The following is a 20147-nucleotide window of genomic DNA, read 5'->3' on the forward strand; positions in this document are numbered from 1 at the left end:
AACGTGGCCCAAATAGGTCCTTGTATTCAAAGCCAAAAAGCACTTAAAAAAAAAAAAGAAAAAAAAAAAAGCCAGTTGAGAAAAACAGGTTTGCAATTTGAGGGCTCTCCACTTGTGTAGCATGCTGCATCTTTATTTAGAAAACCATAATGCTCAAGCCTGTGCTCTTTAATACTGCACACTGGCTGCACTTTAATATAACAGATGGTTGGAAACATCATGATGTCTATAAAATTCATAAAGGTTAAACAAAAGTAATTTGTAAAATCGTCACATGAATGTCACTTTTTTCTCAGTTAAAATTAGAATAAGAATTTGTGATATTACAAACTTCATTACTACATGAATCTTTGCAGGCCTCCATATTCAAAAACATGAACATGCAGGTTGACTTATGTAAATGTGGTGAAGCATACAAGAGAAGAGCACAGTTTCCAAGACAGCTAGTCCCATACTGTAGAGGTGACGCGAGGTTTCCAGCCCTACGGCAACATATGTAAGATATAATAGTCAAAGTCCAGTCCATGCTGGAGATTGGATCGGGGCCCTGAGTTCAGACTGGTGGGAAACACAGTTTTCTCAATCATCCTGTGGATAAAACAAAGCAGGGGCAGTGAGTGCTTTCTGGTTTCTGTTTGTCTAAAGCTTCGTTTATGTTCTGAATAACAGCCGCAGAAGGTTTTTGACATCCATTTCACGCCAGGCCAAATCATAGCTCGTTTCCCAGATCACACTATAAAAAGGTGGAGTTCCCCCATGCAGGCCTGATAGCTTGTGCAACTCACTGCATTTCTCTCACTTCCTTAAATAACTGATGTTATGAGTCCACAAAGCAAAGTTCTTGCAGGAAATCCTCGGCACAAAATTCTTGCTCTCCAGAAGGCCTTTTATACGTCTCATAAATTTTAGCAGGAAATATTGTTTGAAACCTTTAATCAAAGTCTGAGGCAGTAAAGAGGATTTGCACAGGTCAGGTTGAGCAACAGCCTGTCTGGTTCTGTTTGTACTAAAAAGTCAAGAAGGAAGTCAAGAAGCTAAATATGCATCTGATTTAAAGGGGAAAACCTGTTCTATCATTAAAGAACTCGTGGTCTTAACGTCCACCAGGTCACCGGTGACCCGTTAACAACCTGTTTTTAACTCTAATTTCAAAAATCAAAATAAACCCTGACCCTCGTGTCTGACCCACGTCAACAACGAGCAAAGTAACTGCTGAAGTATATCGACCGTATGTGCCAAAAGCCAGACTATTAATACTAGTTTTCCACCAGTGCGGTGCTAAAAGCTGGCTACAGTCAGCGACACAAAATTAAGGGACTCAGAGTTCAAACCGCTGACCTCAGTGGCGATGGGAGAGGCAACCGCAAGAGAGGAGCCCTACAGATTCTTTCCGACATAACTTTGTTCTCATGGAAATTGCTTTAACATTTTCGGTGTAACACTGAGTAACATGTGGGTCTAAAACCTGCTGACTGCTCCTCAACAGTTACTGAAACACAGCTAGCTTTGATTCAGAGGCTAGTAGAGCTTCTGTCATGTTGAAGCCGGTGATCCAGCTGCTGTGAGGCTGCCAGTGGAAACTGAGGGGCCGGCCAGATTTCTTTCTTCTCACATATTCATTCAGGAAGGCACCTACCTCAGGTCTACCTCAACAACTCTATGGATATCGAGCCATCTGCGATAGAGTCATGGGTTACTCATACACTAGTCTATAAGCGAGAGGTCTACAGTGTTGTAACAATCTGAAGTTAATTACTACTGCACAACATCTTAAAGCTTGATCAGATACACATGCAAACAGCGTTTATTCAGAGTCCAGTTGTGACACCTGTTGGCAGCGATACAAACTGCATTTCGCTATCTGCATACACTTTAGTATAATAGATTCAAAGGGCATCACCTACTGATGAGGCCAGTCTAAGGATGCTAGTGACACTTCAAAGTTGGATGCAGTGAGTTTCCCTTACATCCCTTGTCTGTGATGGCCTTCGATAGCTACATCAATATTCAATTCAATTTTATTCATACAGCACCAAATCACAACAACAGTCCCCTCAAGTAGCTTTATATTGTAAGGTCGACCCTACAATGATAAATACAGAGAAAAACCATCAGTTATATGACCCCCTATGAGCAAGCACATTGGCAACAATGGGAAGGAAAAACTCCTTTTAGCAGGAAGAAGGTGTGTAATCAATGCACTACGATGTCTAAGAATATACAGTATTCATCTGTGAATCATCTGACCTGTAATTTCCAGCTAATTTCCTATAATTTAGTTAAAAATCAGCTTGCATTTGGCTGTACAATATCTCATAAATTCATACACAATGCATTACAAACAGAGAAAAATGAGTCTTTGCAGCTGCAGTAACTCGACCTTTTTGTCACAAGAACTTTCTTCCAGTAATTAAAAAGTAAGTAAATTGGATAGATCATAAAAGCAAACAATCCTGAGCACGTAGCACCTTAGCCTGCCAGCACCGCCCCCAAGGTTGCAAACTTTTTGCGAATGAGTCACATTGAACAGAGTAGAATAAATCTCCTGGAAGTTAAGTTAACCCCACGGTGAACAGATCCTGGTCACTGGGAAGTTTGTGCAGTGGAAAAATGGCTTATGTTACATGGTGGGCTGTGGAATTAGGCAGAAATATGTTTGTTAGTATAACTGCTGCACGACTGAAATTTTTAATAATGTTGGTATTTGTGAGCATGATATCATTTCCACTGCAGCTGAAAAAATGATTGTTTGAGGAAAGCCACAAAGCTCAGCCTTAGCTGCATTCCAGCCAGATCAGATCCTAATGCTCGCCCGCATCAGCTGACGGCTCACCTCATGCCCTGGGTAATTGTCATACAGGGCAATCAATTCAAGCTACTTCAGCCTTCCTGCAGTGGCTGCACATCTGCAATCAACTTTACAACGTACCCCCGCTCCTCCTTCACGTTGTCTCCGACTCCATGTCACGCCTGTTGTCAGAGATACCTGATCTGTTCTTGCGAGGGCCTTGGCGGCTGCTCTTTATTTTGAGTTAGTTTTCAGGAAATTAAAAGAAACTCTTTCAAGAATTTGTAAGAAAAGGAAAAATAAATGACAAACCACCGATCTGGGCTACATCCCTGATATTATGCGAGTCATTTCATTTGTTTAGAGATTTGGTCCTCACCCATTCGTCCTCCTCTGCTCCCTCGCCTCCTCCTCCAGGCTGCCGAGTGCTGCTGGTGTCTGATTTGTTGGCCATTATTTTGTCTGTCCATGAAGCTCCAGCCTTATCGTCTCCAGCAAAGTTACACTTGGTCACTGTGCCGCCATCAATTTTGGCCAAAGAGACTGGAATTTGAAGAAGGTAATGAAGTTATTTACGCATGACACAAAACAAAGAAGTACGTAAGGTTTTTAAAGGCATTTATAGAACTTAAACGAAGTGAGCTACCAACTTTGAATTCTACTCTTTAAGCTTTATCACCTCTGTAAGGATATGCCAACTTGATTATTAACCGTTCACTGACTTTGATAGAGAAGAAAGTTTTCAAAACTTTGAATGTCAGATTCATGTTTAAGTTCTAACTCTACACAGAATTAAGAAAGCAACAAGATGGAGACATCTGATAATAAATGTTCAAATATCCATCACATCTGAATAAATCCAGGCTAAAAACCAAAGGACAGGTATTGATATCAGTCTAAACCAGAGGTCGGCAACCTGCATGCGGCTCTTTAGTCTTTATACTGCGGCTCCGCCTGGTTTGGGGAAATAAATTACAAGTATTTAGCTAAAGTGTAATTTATTTATGTTAGTTCTTTTTTAACTTGTAGTTCTAAACTGGAAGATTATTGTGATATTGAAATATAAAAATAAAATTATATTCTATTACTTTTTCATCGCTCAATATAAGAGTCACACTCGCGGAAGCCGCTCACGCCTCACAGACGACAGCTTACAGTCCTGCGTGAAGATGAAAGTGACTTCGTACAGCCCCGATCTGCAGACGCTGTGCGCAGAGGTTCAGGAGCAGAAGTCCCGTTGTAAACATATCACGGCAGACCCGACGATGTTTCCCGACTTTTCAGCATCTCTTTATTGATCACTTTTCACACACGGTTGCTGTACGCACACAGCCAGCTGTAGCTTTTCCGCTCACAGCCCGACACACCAACACAACAGCAGAGAGAGCACAGACTTTAAGGCGGCGAGGCGTGATTGCGGGTGCCGCTCAGGTGCGTCTGCCTCCCCTGCAGCGGCGCTGCAGACCACGCCCCGCCACACACATTAACCAGGTAAAATACATATTTAGGCAGAATTTTGCAGATATATATTTTTCAGTTTTTAGCAGCATAGTGCTTTTTTTCCAATTCGGTTTTAAAAGCCAGGTCAAGGCTCCAAAAGCCCAAAGGCGATATAAGGGTGGCTCACAACAGTTTTTGTTTGCTGGATCATTTTAGTTCAGCTGGGTGTCTTTCCTTTGGTTATATTTCTTTAAGAGTTCAAAATGTGTTAATTACATAAATAAAATGTAATTTTCTCTGTAGCACTTCATGGACCAGACTTGATCAACTGTGAAGACCATGAAACACAACGGCAGACTTTAGATCAGCTGCTATAAACCTAAAGGTTAACCGACAGTCACAGTCTTAAGGATTCTTTACATTTACAGCTCAATGTGACATACAGGGTGTCTCCAGGTACAATTAACTGAAGCATGATGTGAAATTTAGGACTCAACTTGCCATGGAAGCAGACAAACTGGAAATATACTTATTTAACCAAGTGAACACATGCATGCCACTTCCAAATGAACAGTAAAGTAAAATGAAAGCATTTGGTTAGGCTTAAAAACTCCAACTGTGTTAACTTAACTGATAAAGATAGACAAAGGCAGACAGGCTTGACCCAAACCTCCTGGCCGTAGGCTGTGAGAACATGTGGTTTTTGGCTTTGCTCTCCCAAGTCTTGGCAATCGGGGAAGAAAAAATAATAATCACATAATAACTAGAGCTATTCCAAAATAAACCAATTTCTCTTTCTGCAGAGAAATACAACCCGATGTTCATTTTTGTCCTAAACGATGTCCCCTCGTCCCAGTTTTGAAACACATGGAGCATGTTGCTTTGTATTTCCAGGCACCAGTTTCAACAAGTATTATTCGTTTTTCTTCTAACTGTTTCTTTAAGCTAGTGAGCAAGCTGGTGGAAATCTGAATCAAATTAAAGACTGTGAAGCTCTGAAGTGTCTTTTATATTATTTCATCTGCCTTTACAAAAGGATTAGATACAGAGGAAAAGGTCTCAAAGCATGTGATGACAAAAGAAGGCAAACCTTGAACCTTTAAAGCATGCATCCACACAATGTCTGCAGTTCATCAGTGACAGAACAGTTTACTAAAGCTACCCCTTCTCCCTAAAAGCTCAAAGGCAGAGTCCTGTTTTACAACTCCAGATGCAGATTCAAGTTCATATACAAGTCAGACAATAGTTACACAAACAAAGAAGACGACTGCTTATAAGCAGCTTTAGGTGTAGACAGTTAAGCAGTGATTCATTTCTATTAACTTGTATTTTTTACTACACTGACTAGCAGTTTACAGCACAAACAGACCCTTTGCTGGGCCGATGTCACCAAACTCAGACCCAACCCTAACCGCAGACAGCACAGACGGTGTACGTGGATATTAAGATCTTAGGCAGGACAATTCACAGAAAGGCTCTACAAGCAAGTAAATAACAAACATCAAGTTCAGACTCACATACGAAAGGACTGTTTCCTCTAGTCTTCAACCGTACATCCTGTCCTGTTTCCAGGTCCGTTTTTTCCATGTCTGCCTCCGGATACCAAAAGGCCCAGGTCCCAGCGGGTCTGTGCTTCTCAGTTATCTTCATTAGCTCGGCTTTGTTCACCGCGGCTGACAGCTGCTCCTCAGACAAACGGTCCGACTCCCCTTTAGCTTCTACCTCTGTAAAGACGGAAAACACAATGAAGCCAAGTAAATGAAGGGAATTAAGAGCTCCGCACCCACGAGGCTTTTTCTTGTTACATATCAGTGGCGTATTTAAGAAACAGAGCTAGCATTAGCATGCAATCATCGCTGCTTGCCTTCCTGTAAAAGTCGCTGCATGAAGTTGGTGAATTGTAGGACAGGGTTAGACTTTTCAGGTTTGCATGCTGCACTACTGATCTGTTCTACTTCAGACCTCAACAAAAAAGTATTTATTACATCTCATCAATCAGACTAAGGAACTGAACTGCAGCTAGTTCTCGTCATACAAATAAATGGAGATTTCTAGAGTTTGCACCTGACCGCACCTCATGTCTTGCTCGGCCTATTCTGACACTGCACAGCCAGCAGATCCAACTCCAGTGTACTCACTGTAGGAGGACATGAGGAAACCAGTGTTGACCTTTTTGGTGTCACTGAAGTTTGGCTCCACTTCCTTTCCACTGGCATCAAACTTCCGCTGATGGATGCGACTCGGTTGGATGTACAGCACGTAGAAACGTACCTGCAGGTGACAGAAGGATGAATAAATACCTTCCACTGTACAGTGGTTTTCAGCTTTACTTATTTCTGCTTATTATCACCAATGCCTGCTCCTCGAATAGTGACCTGAAAACCCTCACAGTCTTTTTACAATTATTTGCATCTACTGAGAAGAAGGCGTCATGCTGGGCTCTTATAACCGAGTGATACCCCAGCTGGTTTTATTACTGTACCTTTTGATTGTTGCTGTCAGTGATTGCATGTCTGGAAACATCGAGCAGCTTCCCTTCTAAAAGCACTCCGGGGCCACTGTGTAGAAAAACAATAATGAGTATCTAAATGTGTACTGGCGAAATAAAGTGCTGTTTTATTGGGACTGAGTGCTGAATAGGGACTCAGTTAAACGCAGAACTAGAACTGCAGGGAGGATGATTCATAGCACACATAAATCCTACAGAATAAAGGCATTCAAACGTTTTTCAGAACAAACCAATGCAGTAAAAGTTCGACTATGCTCTGAAACCCAAACTCACCATTTCCATTTGCTTTAGTCACATGACAGTAGTTTTGTTACTGGATCTAGCAAAGACCACGAACTGGCAGCTCGTCCACACACTGTGATCAAAGTTACATCACTTTACATCCAGCCAGCAGCAGGCAAGCAAAATGAAGGAGAAGTCTTAGCCCGGCATGTCTAAAGTCCCTGAATTTTACCACATGTTAGCTGTTATATCAAAACCTCAGGGGATCAGTCTGCAAGCTGGCTGTAGGCAGACAATATGTGCAGTTCCCAATATTACATTTTTCCCCTACTGGCCTCCAGCACCAGCAGTTTTACTGGCCACATACTGTAATATCTACTCAGAGTCATATAACTCTTTCCTAGTCTTACCGACTGAGTTTAGAATTACAAAGGAATAGAGCCTGACTGATTACCGGTAGACTCACTCACTTCCTTTAAAGTGAAAATATTGTCAGCAAGAAGAAAAAATGGCTTCTTAGATAAAATAATAATAACTGGAAAAAGTATATAGAACACAGAACGTATGTAGAACAAGTATAGAGAACATTTTATTGATGCATTCCCTCTTAGTTATGTTAATAACATACTAAGATATATTAACATGTTAATAACATACTAGAATTCCACGTGAAAGTTTCAAATTTCTTTGATGCTCTGTACCTCACATTAGAGCAAATATTTCCCAGATAATTACATCAAAATGCTGAAAAAGGCCCAAACGGGGTCAAGAGGTTCAGTCCAGTGACCCCTATTAGCCTGGCTTTGTTATAGACAGGCCCCACGGTCCGGGCTCATCCAAAAAAGACACCGTGACCCTCAGTGGAATTATTAGTTTCTTTCTAACTATAAGTAAAAGGAAGCAATACAGTTTTGTAATAAAAAAAAAAAGTGAAACATCTAAACTGATGTTAAGTCACTCCAGTATTAAACCGTGTTAGCTGTTTGGTTAACAGCTTAGTGTCTCTTTGAAGCTACAACGCAGTCACTTATCAGGCGGTGCGGCTAGCTTTGAAGCATGATTTTCCTTGAAAAATGCAAAACAAATAGAAAAGCGCCACACTTGTGGCCCCAGCTGCTCTAGTGTGTGATGAGTTTGTTAATTCACTTCTGCACCTTGAGAAAATGCCTCGTGTTAGTTCTACAATGTCATCTAAAGCACTTTGATTATCGCAGATACAATTTTACCATGAGTGAAATGATCTCTATGGGCTCAAAATGTGGTCATAAATATTTTGTACTTGTAAATCGGTTTTGTACTTGTAAAAAAGATTTGTGTGTGGACTTAGCCCAAAAAAACCCCCTGCAAGTTACAAGTACGAATTTTGACCCTATTTTTCTTCCTTCAAGCTGATTGGTCAATGTCATGTCAATCACAAATTAAACAATCCAATCAGAGAACAGATGGGTTTGGCTGTGGGGGGGGGGAGGCGCTTTTTTGAACTGCAGGTCCTTGAAGGGTAATCTCTGTGTACTGTGAATATCCGATAGCAGCTAGGTCCCCTAACTTTCAGCAGCTGTTGAAAGGATAAAGTTGTGGCATGTCAGTGGTTAGAAATACCATTATTACTTTAGGATTAGTTTAACACAACGTCAGGGCTGACCCGGGACCATTGCTGTGAGTCACAGCGCGCAGCATAAAAGTCCTTTCACATTGGACGCAGGATGTGCTGCTAATGCTAACTGCTAACTAAAAGCAAAGGATCCAGAATTTGTTGCTGGCTGCTGGGCTCTGTGGGTTTTTGCAGCAGCTCTACCTGTACTAGATGCACCTGCTCCTTGTCGTTTTTATCTCTGACTATATGTGAACTACAAGAGTTTGTGGGGTTTTTTTGCTAGTTCTTCAAATGTTCAATAAAAACATGTATGCTAATTCATAACGAAGAAAGCTTTGTAATGAAGACTGTCATTTCCAAAACACTGCCCGCCCCCTCCTGCGTCCGCAGCGCTGTTGAAAAGGCTGTGGAAGTCCCTGTATTAAACACGTAGACCTGTGACACAAAAATCACCAAACTCGGACGACCACAGACTGTTTTTCTTCGTAGTGAAGGAAAACGCTGGGTTGGCATGTAAAAGGGCATTTATTCCCTTCAAAGACCTGCAGTTCAAAAAAAGCGCCCCTCCGACAGCCAAACCCATCTGCTCTCTGATTGGATTGTTACATTTGTGATTGACATGACATTGACCAATCAGATGAAAGGAAGAAAAAATAGGGTCAAAATTCGTACTTGTAACTTGCAGGGTTTTTTTTGGCTAAGTCCACACACAAATCTTTTTTACACACACACACACACACACACACATCTTTTTTACGCACGCACAAATTATTTTTACGCACACAAATTATTTTTACACATACAAATCCTGATTTACAAGTACAAAATATTTATGACCACATTTTGAGCCCATAGATCTGTTTTTGTACCACGTTCTAAACGTGTTTTTCTTCCCGTTTATGTTGAACACGGGAGTCTATACTGTGTCAGCCTCTAGTGGCCACAACAGGAAGTGCAGCCAGGGCGCTCTGATACTGCGGGTCGTACATCCACCTACACTGCGCTGTGCTGCATATACCCGACATAATTTCATTTTTAAAATGTTTTGAACAGTGTACAACTCACAGATCTGCTCTCTGGGAACACCGAGGGATTTATTGACGGAGTCTGGTGCTGCCCCCTCACAGGGGAAACACTGTAGCGTGTGAACGCGAGCACATACCTCTCAAACGCAGAGGGACACCACGCACGGTCAAACTTTTCACTGTGGACCGGCTTGTTCTGCAGAGACGTGTTGTGATAAATGCGACTCATCTTTCATAAAATCGTAACTTTTCCCTTCCCTCAGATTTTTCCTTTTTCCGGACTTCCTGTTCGTCCCTGAATGAGAGGTGCGCTCGGTTTTCTACACAGCAGACGCCGGCGGGTAATAGTGCAGAAGAGAATGCGTGCGGTGAGAGTGGACGGACAGCCCGGACTCTTCTCATTTATGCAGAAATTGCCTGCAGATCACCTAGGGGGCGCATGATGGCCCTCATTGAACAGCAGTGAATGCAGCGCAAGTACATGTAGTTTTTTTCTTTTTCATTACTAATTAGGCGCTAATTAGTATTCTTAATGTTTGTTAAAGTTGTTTCTCGTGCGGTCTTTAGTGAGGGGATCATCCTCTGAGAAATACCAGTATCTGAACAGGGACTCAAACCAGCAACCTGCAGGTACAGCTTGTATTTTCAGGTGTCTGCACACACAGCAAGTCCAGATTTACGCTTTATTTCTACACAAAAAGCTTTTACAAGTATCTGCTGATTATTGTCAGAACTGTTGATTTTACACGTTAAATGCAAGCATTGTGCAAACTGTTGCACCATTTCTGAACAACAGAACTACAAAGTTAGCAATGATTCAAGGGTTTGTACTCTCATTCCAGCACATTTATTCTTAGGAGGTGAAAGGAAAACTTGCACCCATAATCCAACAAGAATACAAACACACATAGATTTTTATTTAATCCCACTCTGGGGGAAATTCATTTATTACACCAGCACGAGGGAAAGGAACAAAAAGTGAATTAGAGATATATTAGAAAAATAAAAAACCAAGAAGAAACACAATGAGAACAGTGTACAAAAAAGCCGAAATACTATGTATATAGATGGTTGCTTTAAACCAGGGGTGCCCAATCCCGGTCCTCGAGAGCTACCGTCCTGCAGCTTTTAGATGCATCCCTACTCCAACACAGCTGAATCAAATGGTTTGATCTCTTCAGCATGCCATCATGTTTGGCAAAGGCCTGATAACAAGCCATTCATTTGATTCAGGTGTGTGGGAACAAGGATGCATCTAAAAGCTGCAGGACGGTAGCTCTCGAGGACCGGGATTGGGCACCCCTGCTTTAAACAGTAAAATACACCAAGATTTTTTTCTTTTTATATGTACCTAAAGTGCAGTGGGCGAGATGATAATACATCTGTAGTTTTAAACAATTTTTCCTCTGTGAGCACATCAGGAGCAACTCAGGGCTTGGGATACTTTGGCATGCAGGCTGGAGCAGTCAAGGATCAAACCACCAACCGTCCAATGAGTCGACGGGTTGCTCTATCTCCTAATCCACACCAAGCCTCAGAAGCTGTGGTTGTTTATGTGATTGGTGCAGAAAAAACTATATTGTAGCTCCTTATTGATTGATCCTGTGCATTAATAGTTAAGCATAATAATCTGAGGTCACCGTATGAACCCCAACCTTGCATCTAAAATGGGTTGAAATGCTGTGCAGGTTGTACCCACGGAGCAAATGCAGTTGCTATACTCTAATAATAATCTGTGTGGATGTATTTATGTTTGAAGGCAAAAATCAATAACTCAGACACATGGTTCTTATTTAGCACAAACACTATTAAGTAGCCACAAAGAAACACGATACTACAAAGACACACAAAAAGGTTTATTGTGCATGTTTAGGTACATGCAGTCTGCTGTTCATTCAAAACTCACTTTGATTTGATGGAAAGAACACAAAGTCACCTAAATGAATGTGGATATGGTTTCGGTTAAGTGTCCGAACATTCTCTGCGGGCTCTGCTGCTGAATGCAGTCTTTGTGTGTACATGTTTCAACTCACTTCTGGCTCGTTTGGGAATTTTCTGCATGTCCTCTGGTTCCTGTCTGTGGTGCTTTGTAGATTTGGAAGCCTTGGATTTCAAAGCCTGTGCTGTGTTTAGGAGCCGGGTGGGAGGTCCAGATTGCACATGGATAGTTTGGGCTGCAGGGCTACATCCTGTTCCAGGGAGCTCGCTGCTCAGGGAACATCTTCCTTGACTTGGCTCACACGATTTAAATTGCTGTTCAGCAGAGTCCAACACCACTGCGGTGTTTACACCAGTGCTTCCCAGTGTGCCCAGGTCCAGTATACAAGTCTGCATGGAGATAAACAGAATTGGATAAATTATTGCTGCTTACACAAAATAGCTACAGGAGACATTAAAAAAAAACTACAAAGAGTCACAACATGAGAACAAAAATCCACAAACCCTCTGAAGTGGGTGAGAAACATTCTCGGGGGGCATGAACGTCAATACAAAATCTCACGAAAGAATTTTCTGTGCCACAATTTGATGTGTGGTCATCTCACAGCATATGGTAAGATTATTGGGAGGAACATAGCATTTGTTCCTAGAGCAAGAACATGGTATGATATCATCTCGAAGAATCATACGCGGCCCTGATTGTCAATGCAAAATATCATAAAATCATTTTCTGAGCCATGAGCTGGTAGCTTGTTTGACGTTTAATATCTCAAATGTGCCAAAAGAGATGCAGGGCTTTTAGCCAGCAAGCATCTGGCCCTGTAGCAGTGACAGGACGTGGCATTGGTGGTTCAGTGGTAGATGCAGGAGACGCAGGTCCAATTCCCGGCCAACGCGCTGCTACTTTTTAACAGAATCAGGTAAAGGAAAAAAGTGTGCAAATTTACACACTCAGCCGTTTGGAACTCATTTCACTGCACTGTGTTGAACATGCCAGTTCTTGATACATGCAATCTCAAAGCATATTACATATTTGGGTCAAGAGCTGACAGACAAAAAGGTGAAAACCCACAAGTCTATGTCTGGTTTCACATTGTTTAAAGTCTGAAGGTCTGGGATTAGTCACTCTGCTTTCATAGTGCCACCAAGTGACTCAGTGTGATTCTCCTCACTGACACTTGCACATAATTCAGTTTCAGATCAATCTATAAAAGCACTGAAAGCTTTGAAATATTAATAATCTTGATTTCATCTCAAGTGATCAGTACAGTCGATGACATTCATCCTCTGGTGACCGTGAATGTAGAAAAGTCAGAGGCTTGTTTTCACATCCTCTTCTGTTTAAAGCAGTAGGTCTGAGAGCGGTCCCCAAAATAACTGTGCTTCCGTTGTTAAAGCCAGACGCGCTATTTTAGCCTTCTAGTGAGGCTCAGTGGTAGAACAAAGCGCCTCACAGTATTGTGAGGTGAAACCCAACAATTCCTCAGAGAGCAAGAACATGTAGCACCTAAATCTAAACGTGAGGCCATACAGATCATAACAAGTCCAAAATCAATCATAAAGTCAAGCACTCGATACACTAAACTGCAACAATTACAAAATCTCATGGAATCGTTTTCTGAGTGTACTGTGTGATGTTTCGTGTCCATGAGGGTCTGCTTGGATCCCCGTTGGGCAGAGAGATGGAAATTTGTCATCAGAGACTCTTTCACGGAGACATTACAACGCACAAACTATGCAAGCACCCTTCAGGTGGACTCCATGGAAGTGTAACAGGAATGACTACGAGTCCCAAATGTCTGCAGCTGTCGACACACCAGAATATTATTCTGGTCATACCAAATCAGTAGTGGGTCATCATTGCTGCAAATTACAACATTTCTCTGGGAAACTAATTAGACATTAAGATCTCCTTAGCAACACTAGAATAGTCAGTAAAACAGGTAAATTCACTGTTAATAAAACTATAAAATATCAAACTAAGCCTTACTGGACGTATTTACTTTCATCCATTCATTTTCAAAACTATAAACCTCAGAGGAGCCTCGAACAGCCGTCAGCTGAAATGAAAGTTTTCAATGAAAACGCCGGCTTCAACAAGCTCTTGATATAGCCATGAACAGTGTTGGTCAAGTTACTTGAAAAAAGTAATCAGTAACTAATTACTGATTACTTCCCCCAAAAAGTAATCCTGTTACTTTACTGATTACTTATTTTAAGAACCATGTGTCTGAGTTACAAGTAACGCGTCCACACTGAGACGGCGTTTTCGGTCAAATATACATTTGGGAAAATGTTTTCGCGTCGCAGTGTTGACAGCGAACTTGGAGCCTTTTCGAAAACGATGACGCATGTTAGTCATGTGATGCAGTCATGTGACCAATTAAACTAAGATAGCAGAGGGCATTATACAGCAGTTGTTTTGCTTGCGCTCAATTTTGACAGCCCTATTAAAGGTTAATATCAGTCTGTACGTGCTCCAGAGAGCTTTTCTTCAAATTCTTTAATTCTCACTCGCTTTTACAACTTTGTACTTTTGTGTTACTCGCAGCAATAACTCCATCTCATTGTTGGTCCATTTAAAAAACTCGGTGCTTTTCCTCAACGTTTTGCTGCAACGTTTCAAAGAGCTGAAAAGTAAATAAACAGCAGATGTATTTAAGGCAGGTTGAATCGTCTTGCGTATCACGCATGCGCAGTACTGAAACGCAAGCATTTCTGTGAAAACAAATGAAAACGATAGTGTGGAGGCGGCGCGTTTTCAGACGCCATTTTCAGATTTATCCGGGCTAGTGTGGACGTAGCCTGACATTCTTACCTTGTGAAAGGAGTCCTTGAGTGCATTTCTCTGTGTTTCTCCTGATATTGGGCTGCTCTCCTTATCAGTACCTAAAAGATGTGAGTCAGATAAGGACACGTGCCGTCTTCAAGACATTCCCACGTTAGCAATTCAACGTAAATCTGAAAATATTGTTAAACCCATAAAAAACAAACCAATGTTTACCGAGGCAGTAGCGTCCGAGCTGAATGTTAAGCCAGATGTTTCGTCGTTGAGTCCAGCCCCCTGGAGCTTCCACCTCGTACAGACGCTCTCGATACTGCTGGTGCTTCTGCAGGAACCTTTTGAACACTGAACACACAAACACATGTTTTGTTGTATTTCTGTTGGAGCAAGGATAAGTCTGAGTGATTATATGAGTAGATAATGAGGCTGAATGCGCTTAGAAATCCAAGACAGCATTTTGTCCTGCAGATTTTTTCTTTGCAACCTGTAGGAACCATGTTTTTAAGGCTTCGCCACGGGATGGAGGCTTTGCCCTGTTGTCTACTTTGGGTATAAAATCATTTAATGATCTATTCTAAGGGCATTTTCTCTTCCTTTGAACAACTTGAACAATGAAACCCACTTTTTTGGGTACCCACAGGTCGGTAGCTTTATTCGAGGGATGACACCTCATTTTCCCTCTCAGCCTTTAACCCCACTCATTGAGACTCTTTTGCGTCCACCTCCAAATTAAAACGGTGCTGCTTCATGCAGCTATGAAGAATCCTTTATCTCCGGAGTGTCCCAGTGTTAACTATTCAGTCGCTTTGGGAGCAGGACCTTGGTAAGGAAATCACCCAGGACTTTTGGGAGGATATACTCTTCCGGGTCCACTCGTCATCTATTAGTGCCGGGCATGCACTGGTCCAGTGCAAAGTGCTGCACCACACCCACTGGTGAAAACTCACACGTTCCAAAATCTACCCTGATGCTGATCCTGTCTGTGATAGATGCAAACAAGCCCACGCCTCACTGATGTTGTGGTCCTGTCCCTGCCTTACTAGAGGTACTTCAGGAGCACTTAGATCTAAATGTGTCGGCCTTTGCTGTGACACCTGGTGAGACTGCTTTGCTAGCGTTGACAGATTTCGTGGCTTTTTTAACTCTTTTGGCCAGATGTCTGATTTTGCTCCAGTGGAAGTCACCCTCCTCTCTCTGAGGCCTGGATTACAGGTGTTCTTTTTAGCAATGTGGAAACGGTAAAACATACTCTATGTGGGTCAACGGCAATATTTCTGAATTCATGGAAACCCTTTTTCAACAATGTAGAAACAGTGCAGTTGTCATGGTTGGCTGTGTGGCAGGTAGGCAAGCAGGAGTGGTGGACCCAAAATGCAGAACTCAGACACGGAAGTGGGACTTAAAGCGCAGCTTTATTGCTGGGAGAAACCTCGTACTAAATAAACTCACTAAAAGACAAACAAAGGTCGTAACAGAGGAACTGAGGACTGAAACACTAAACTGGAGCAGGTGACTAAACACTAGAAACATGGAAGCGGAACACACAGCTAGTTGAGGGTACAACACGACACTGACACAGAGAAACACAGGGCTTAAATACACAGATGGCAGTAATCAAGGGATGAGAGACAGGAGGGGAACACACCTGGGAGAAATCACAGCTGACGAGACAGGGGAAACGTAAACTGAGCACACTCACATACGACACAGACCTTCACAATAAAACAGGAAACTCAGACACATGGAACCAGACAAGACATTGAACTAAACAGACAGATTCACAAACAGACGGGGTGACACCATAGACAGACAGAGATACAGACTCAGAGGCAGACCGAATATAACACGTAGAACTCAAACAATAATCATCATCATAATAATAAAGTAGAAAATGATAATAATAAACTTAAAGCGCTGGGTCACCGACCCAGGACCATGACAGCAGTTCTGTGATATACCACTGTGAATCTGGCTGTCCCTATTGTATTGTACTTGGTTCTATGCTACTCTACTGCTTTTATTTTGTTTTATTTTTGTTCACTCCTGACTTCTTTTGGTCATGAGGTACTCTATTATTATTCTGTTTTTTCTACCAAAGATAATCTTGAGTTGCTGTGGATATCCCGTACTGTCTCCACTCTGTGGTTTGCTGTGGGGACCGCGTTTATGACATGGTTAGGTTTCTTTTACATGTATAGCCACAATGTCACTTTGACCGGCACTTTTGAGCACAGCTAAGTCTTTTTTGTCTTTTTTACATGGTGTGCATCACTCTGTTGTTGTACTGTAATTTGCTGTGATTCTGAAAAATAAAAAGAGTTTGGGAAAAAAAGGAATAAAAGAAAGCAGCAAAAGTCTGGGAAACAACGCTTTACACACAATGAGCTTTGGAAAAATGGTCTATATCACCTTAATCTGGCACTTTAAAGGAGATCTGTGTGAATGAAGCAATTAGTGAGTCTTTCCATGAGTGTTCAGGCTCTCTCTCCTTCAAAAAGGATGTTTTGTTCAGATTCAAGTGTTCCTTAAGTGTTCTTTCCAGCGCCTGACAATATCTTTAGTTCTGGACAGCAGTTTTTATCCCTGACCGAGCCTGAGCCCAGCCCTGCTTTCCTTTCCTGAGCTGCCGGACAGCTTGCCAGAACTTTCATGAGGCCAGCTAAAAAATTTGTTCTCCATGGTCTCCTCAGACTTTTCCAAACCCAAGTTTCTGCTTCTGTGAAGCTGCAAAACTTCAGCAAAACTCTTTGATACCAATCGGCTGTTTCAGGCGACCTCTGAGCCAACCATTCAGACTCCACATCCACAACCACTGCTGGGACCCAAGAGACACGATTATAACAGTTATGTGCCACCATACGCTTTAATATGGTGATTGTTACGGTCACCCGTGCTTAGCGCCAAGGTATAATAACAAAAACAGTAGAGTATCCTGACACCTGCCGGGCACATCTCACCAGGAGACACTCTGGGAAAAGCGACGACAAAAAACTTCAAATGAAACACTCATTGGTTGACCAAATGCCTTTCATTTAAATGAGGGGCTAAATCATCAAGTTCACCTCTGTCTCCAGTTACAGTCAGTGCCATCTTGGATTTCTGTGTGTTTCACTTGGGAAATGCAAATTCCACTATTAAAAAAAACCTATTACATTTTTTTGCGTCATGATGTACAGGTGTGTGATCAGCTTTTAGCTATAACTAGATCATTAGTGCGTGAGTCTACTGAACATTTCTATTGAACAAAAGCGAAGAAAACATGCAGTTCCTTGACCAGATACAGCAAACTGTCTGACAGAGACCTAAAGAAACAAGTATACAAACAGGTCAAAGAAGGACCCAAGCTGACCTGCAGCCATGCTGGGGGATAATGGAGAGCTGACTCCCAGAAACTCCTCCGTAGAGAAGGAGGAGCAGAAATCCTCCAGCATCTGAAGGCCGAAGCCTCTCCTCCTGCAGCTCCTCCTCACCAGCACAGTGTCCAGAACAGGCAGCAGGTAACAGCAGCTGCTCCAGCCGTCACACAGACTCCCTGAAACAGCAGAGGAGGACATGGATTGCATTTAAGAGGTGGATGTAGCTTCCAGGTCTGAAAAGCTAAGTCAGTGTAACTCCTTCAAATAGAAGGACAACAGAGGGTATGATTTATCCATAGAAAGAGATTTGTGAAGCTTCAAAGTGAACACCTTCCTAATAGTCATCTTGGCGTGATTAGTTAGGCCTGGATGTGATCAGAAAATTGAGGAATTGCTCGGTCCTGGAAGATCATCTGATGCAAATTCACATCTAACTCATCTATCGCATATAAGATATTTTAGATCATCCACACTTGCTGCACATCTGCAGGCCACTTTGCAGCCCGCCTCCACCCAGCTCCTAATTTCATGCTGTTTCTGACTTAATTAAAGTTTTAATCCAACTCAAGCCAGTCTTCTGCCCTTAACTTTGCAGCTTTCTTCACATTTGTCCAAACTCCTGCTGGACATACACAAAATATAAATCGCAACCTGCAGATGTGTATGTTCACTGATACCCTGTTTGCCAATCACTCTCATCCTCCTCTGCCCACCTTTGTGCTTCACGGTGTAAAAGCCGACCGCCTGGTTGTCTTTCCACAGCACTTTGCAGCTCTCTTTGGGAGGATGCAGGGAGAACAGTGAAGGCCTCTCCATTATCTGACTGAGCAGAAATACAATCACCCTCTCCATAACAGACTGGACCTGCGGACAACATGCAGAAGTTTCCAGATTGCTGTGGATATCCCGTACTGTCTCAGCTTGGTTGTATGTATTTATGGTTGTATTTATGTATGTCTTAAGACTTGAAAAAAAAGAAGCCAACTTGACTTCTTTAAGTTTGTTAAGACATTTCACCTCGAATTCAAGAGGCTTCTTCAGTTCTAAAAACAAATAGTGGACTGTGTCAGGTATTTTATTCCTAATGGGGGCTGTCACCTTTAGAGGTGGTCCTGAGGGTCGTTGACCACTATTTTTATCTTGCACGTCACCATATTGCTGAGTCTGAAGTACACTGAGATGACGTGGTTGGAGAAAATTCTCCCGAGTTTCTCCCGCAAACCCGCTGCATAAGCTGCTACCGACCACACCTACAATGCAATCTTGAGATGATTCTTGTCATGAGTAGACTGATTTATTCTCTCACTGTTCACACCTGTGTACGAGCCATGAAGTGACATAGTGTCTAGACAAATGTACTTTAACACAGTTACCGACACCAAACCACTTCTGGATTTGCTTGACGTTCGCAAGACGTCATCCAAAAGCCACCACTTCCCGTGCAGGTATAGGCCGACCACTGGAAGGTAACATCAGAGCAGAGAGCGTCAGTCTGTGTCTGAGGCTGGAACATCTCACAGAGCAGCATGCTGAACCCAAACCTTGTGTTTGATCATCCGAAGGGTGCAGTGCCAGCACCGCGCAGGCAGGCTGGCCATCCTCAAACAGCTGCAGCTGGCTCACATTTGTTGCTGTTATTGCCACCTGAGCAGACAGGAAGATAACATCAAGCTAAATGCTGGTAAGGTGGTAAAAACACTTCCACCATAGTTCCCGTTCGAGAGTCACAGTAACCACACAGAGAGTTAATTCAGGGCATCTGCACGCCAAAACAAGTTAAGTTTAATGCTTTAAAAGATCTGTTGTGTATTTCAATACCAAAACATACACATGATTAGGTGTTATTACATCCAACTCTGTTGTATTTATATAGCGCCAAATCACAACAGTCACCTCAAGGCGCTTCAAATTGTAAGGCAAAGACTCGACAATAATACAGAGAACAATGAGACGATCCCTTATGAGCATGCAGTTGGTGACAGAGGGAAGGAAAAACTCCCTTTTAACAGGAAGAAACCTACATCTACATAAGATTTCAAAGTTTACACTTACTAACTCAAAGTTTTGAGAAAATAACTTGAAATGTAGACGATAAAGTTACATTTCGAGTTACTAGGAGAACACAGTTAATGGATAATATGGATGCTAAAAGATTTTAGGCTCTTGATTTAAGAATGTGAAGCTGTTTATGGTTAGCTGAGATTTTTCTAGATTTTACTGTAGACTAAATAAACAAGTCCGTGTGAATAACTGCAAACATAATTTCATTTACAGCAGACCTTGAAGAATATACAGGGAGTGCAGAATTATTTGGCGAATGAGTATTTTGTCCACATCATCCTCTTCATGCACGTTGTCTTACTCCAAGCTGTATAGGCTCGAAAAAGCCTACTGCCAATTAAGCATATTAGGTGATGTGCATCTCTGTAATGAGAAGGGGTGTGGTCTAATGACATCAACACCCTATATCAGGTGTGCATAATTATTAGG

The 20147-nt window shown here is 42.1% G+C and overlaps 2 protein-coding genes across 2 annotated transcripts in view; both read right to left on the reverse strand.

Annotated features, from left to right (window-relative positions):
* Positions 1 to 112: 112 nt before the first annotated feature.
* On the reverse strand, positions 113 to 10011 carry arpin (actin related protein 2/3 complex inhibitor). The gene is made up of 6 exons (XM_005748777.1): positions 9716 to 10011; positions 6711 to 6786; positions 6367 to 6499; positions 5746 to 5952; positions 3168 to 3331; positions 113 to 588 (listed from the first exon to the last, which is right to left on the reverse strand). Exons 1-6 carry the CDS (start codon positions 9805 to 9807, stop codon positions 580 to 582), a joined length of 681 nt encoding a protein of 226 aa, XP_005748834.1. The 5' UTR covers positions 9808 to 10011; the 3' UTR covers positions 113 to 579.
* A 1401-nt stretch (positions 10012 to 11412) lies between these two features.
* Positions 11413 to 20147, reverse strand: part of fam169b (family with sequence similarity 169 member B) — a 12176-nt gene continuing 3441 nt past the window's right edge. The window contains exons 3-9 of the mRNA XM_005748778.1: positions 19199 to 19301; positions 19031 to 19116; positions 18371 to 18521; positions 17651 to 17833; positions 14521 to 14646; positions 14335 to 14405; positions 11413 to 11906 (exon numbers count right to left, since the gene is read on the reverse strand). Coding sequence (XP_005748835.1) covers positions 11541 to 11906; positions 14335 to 14405; positions 14521 to 14646; positions 17651 to 17833; positions 18371 to 18521; positions 19031 to 19116; positions 19199 to 19301 — 1086 coding nt within the window. The 3' untranslated portion in view covers positions 11413 to 11540. The remainder of the gene's footprint in view (positions 11907 to 14334; positions 14406 to 14520; positions 14647 to 17650; positions 17834 to 18370; positions 18522 to 19030; positions 19117 to 19198; positions 19302 to 20147) is intronic.

This window comes from Pundamilia nyererei, unplaced genomic scaffold (assembly GCF_000239375.1).
Source record: "Pundamilia nyererei isolate P.nyererei 1_Seehausen unplaced genomic scaffold, PunNye1.0 scaffold00229, whole genome shotgun sequence".
Taxonomy (NCBI): Eukaryota; Metazoa; Chordata; class Actinopteri; order Cichliformes; family Cichlidae; genus Pundamilia; species Pundamilia nyererei.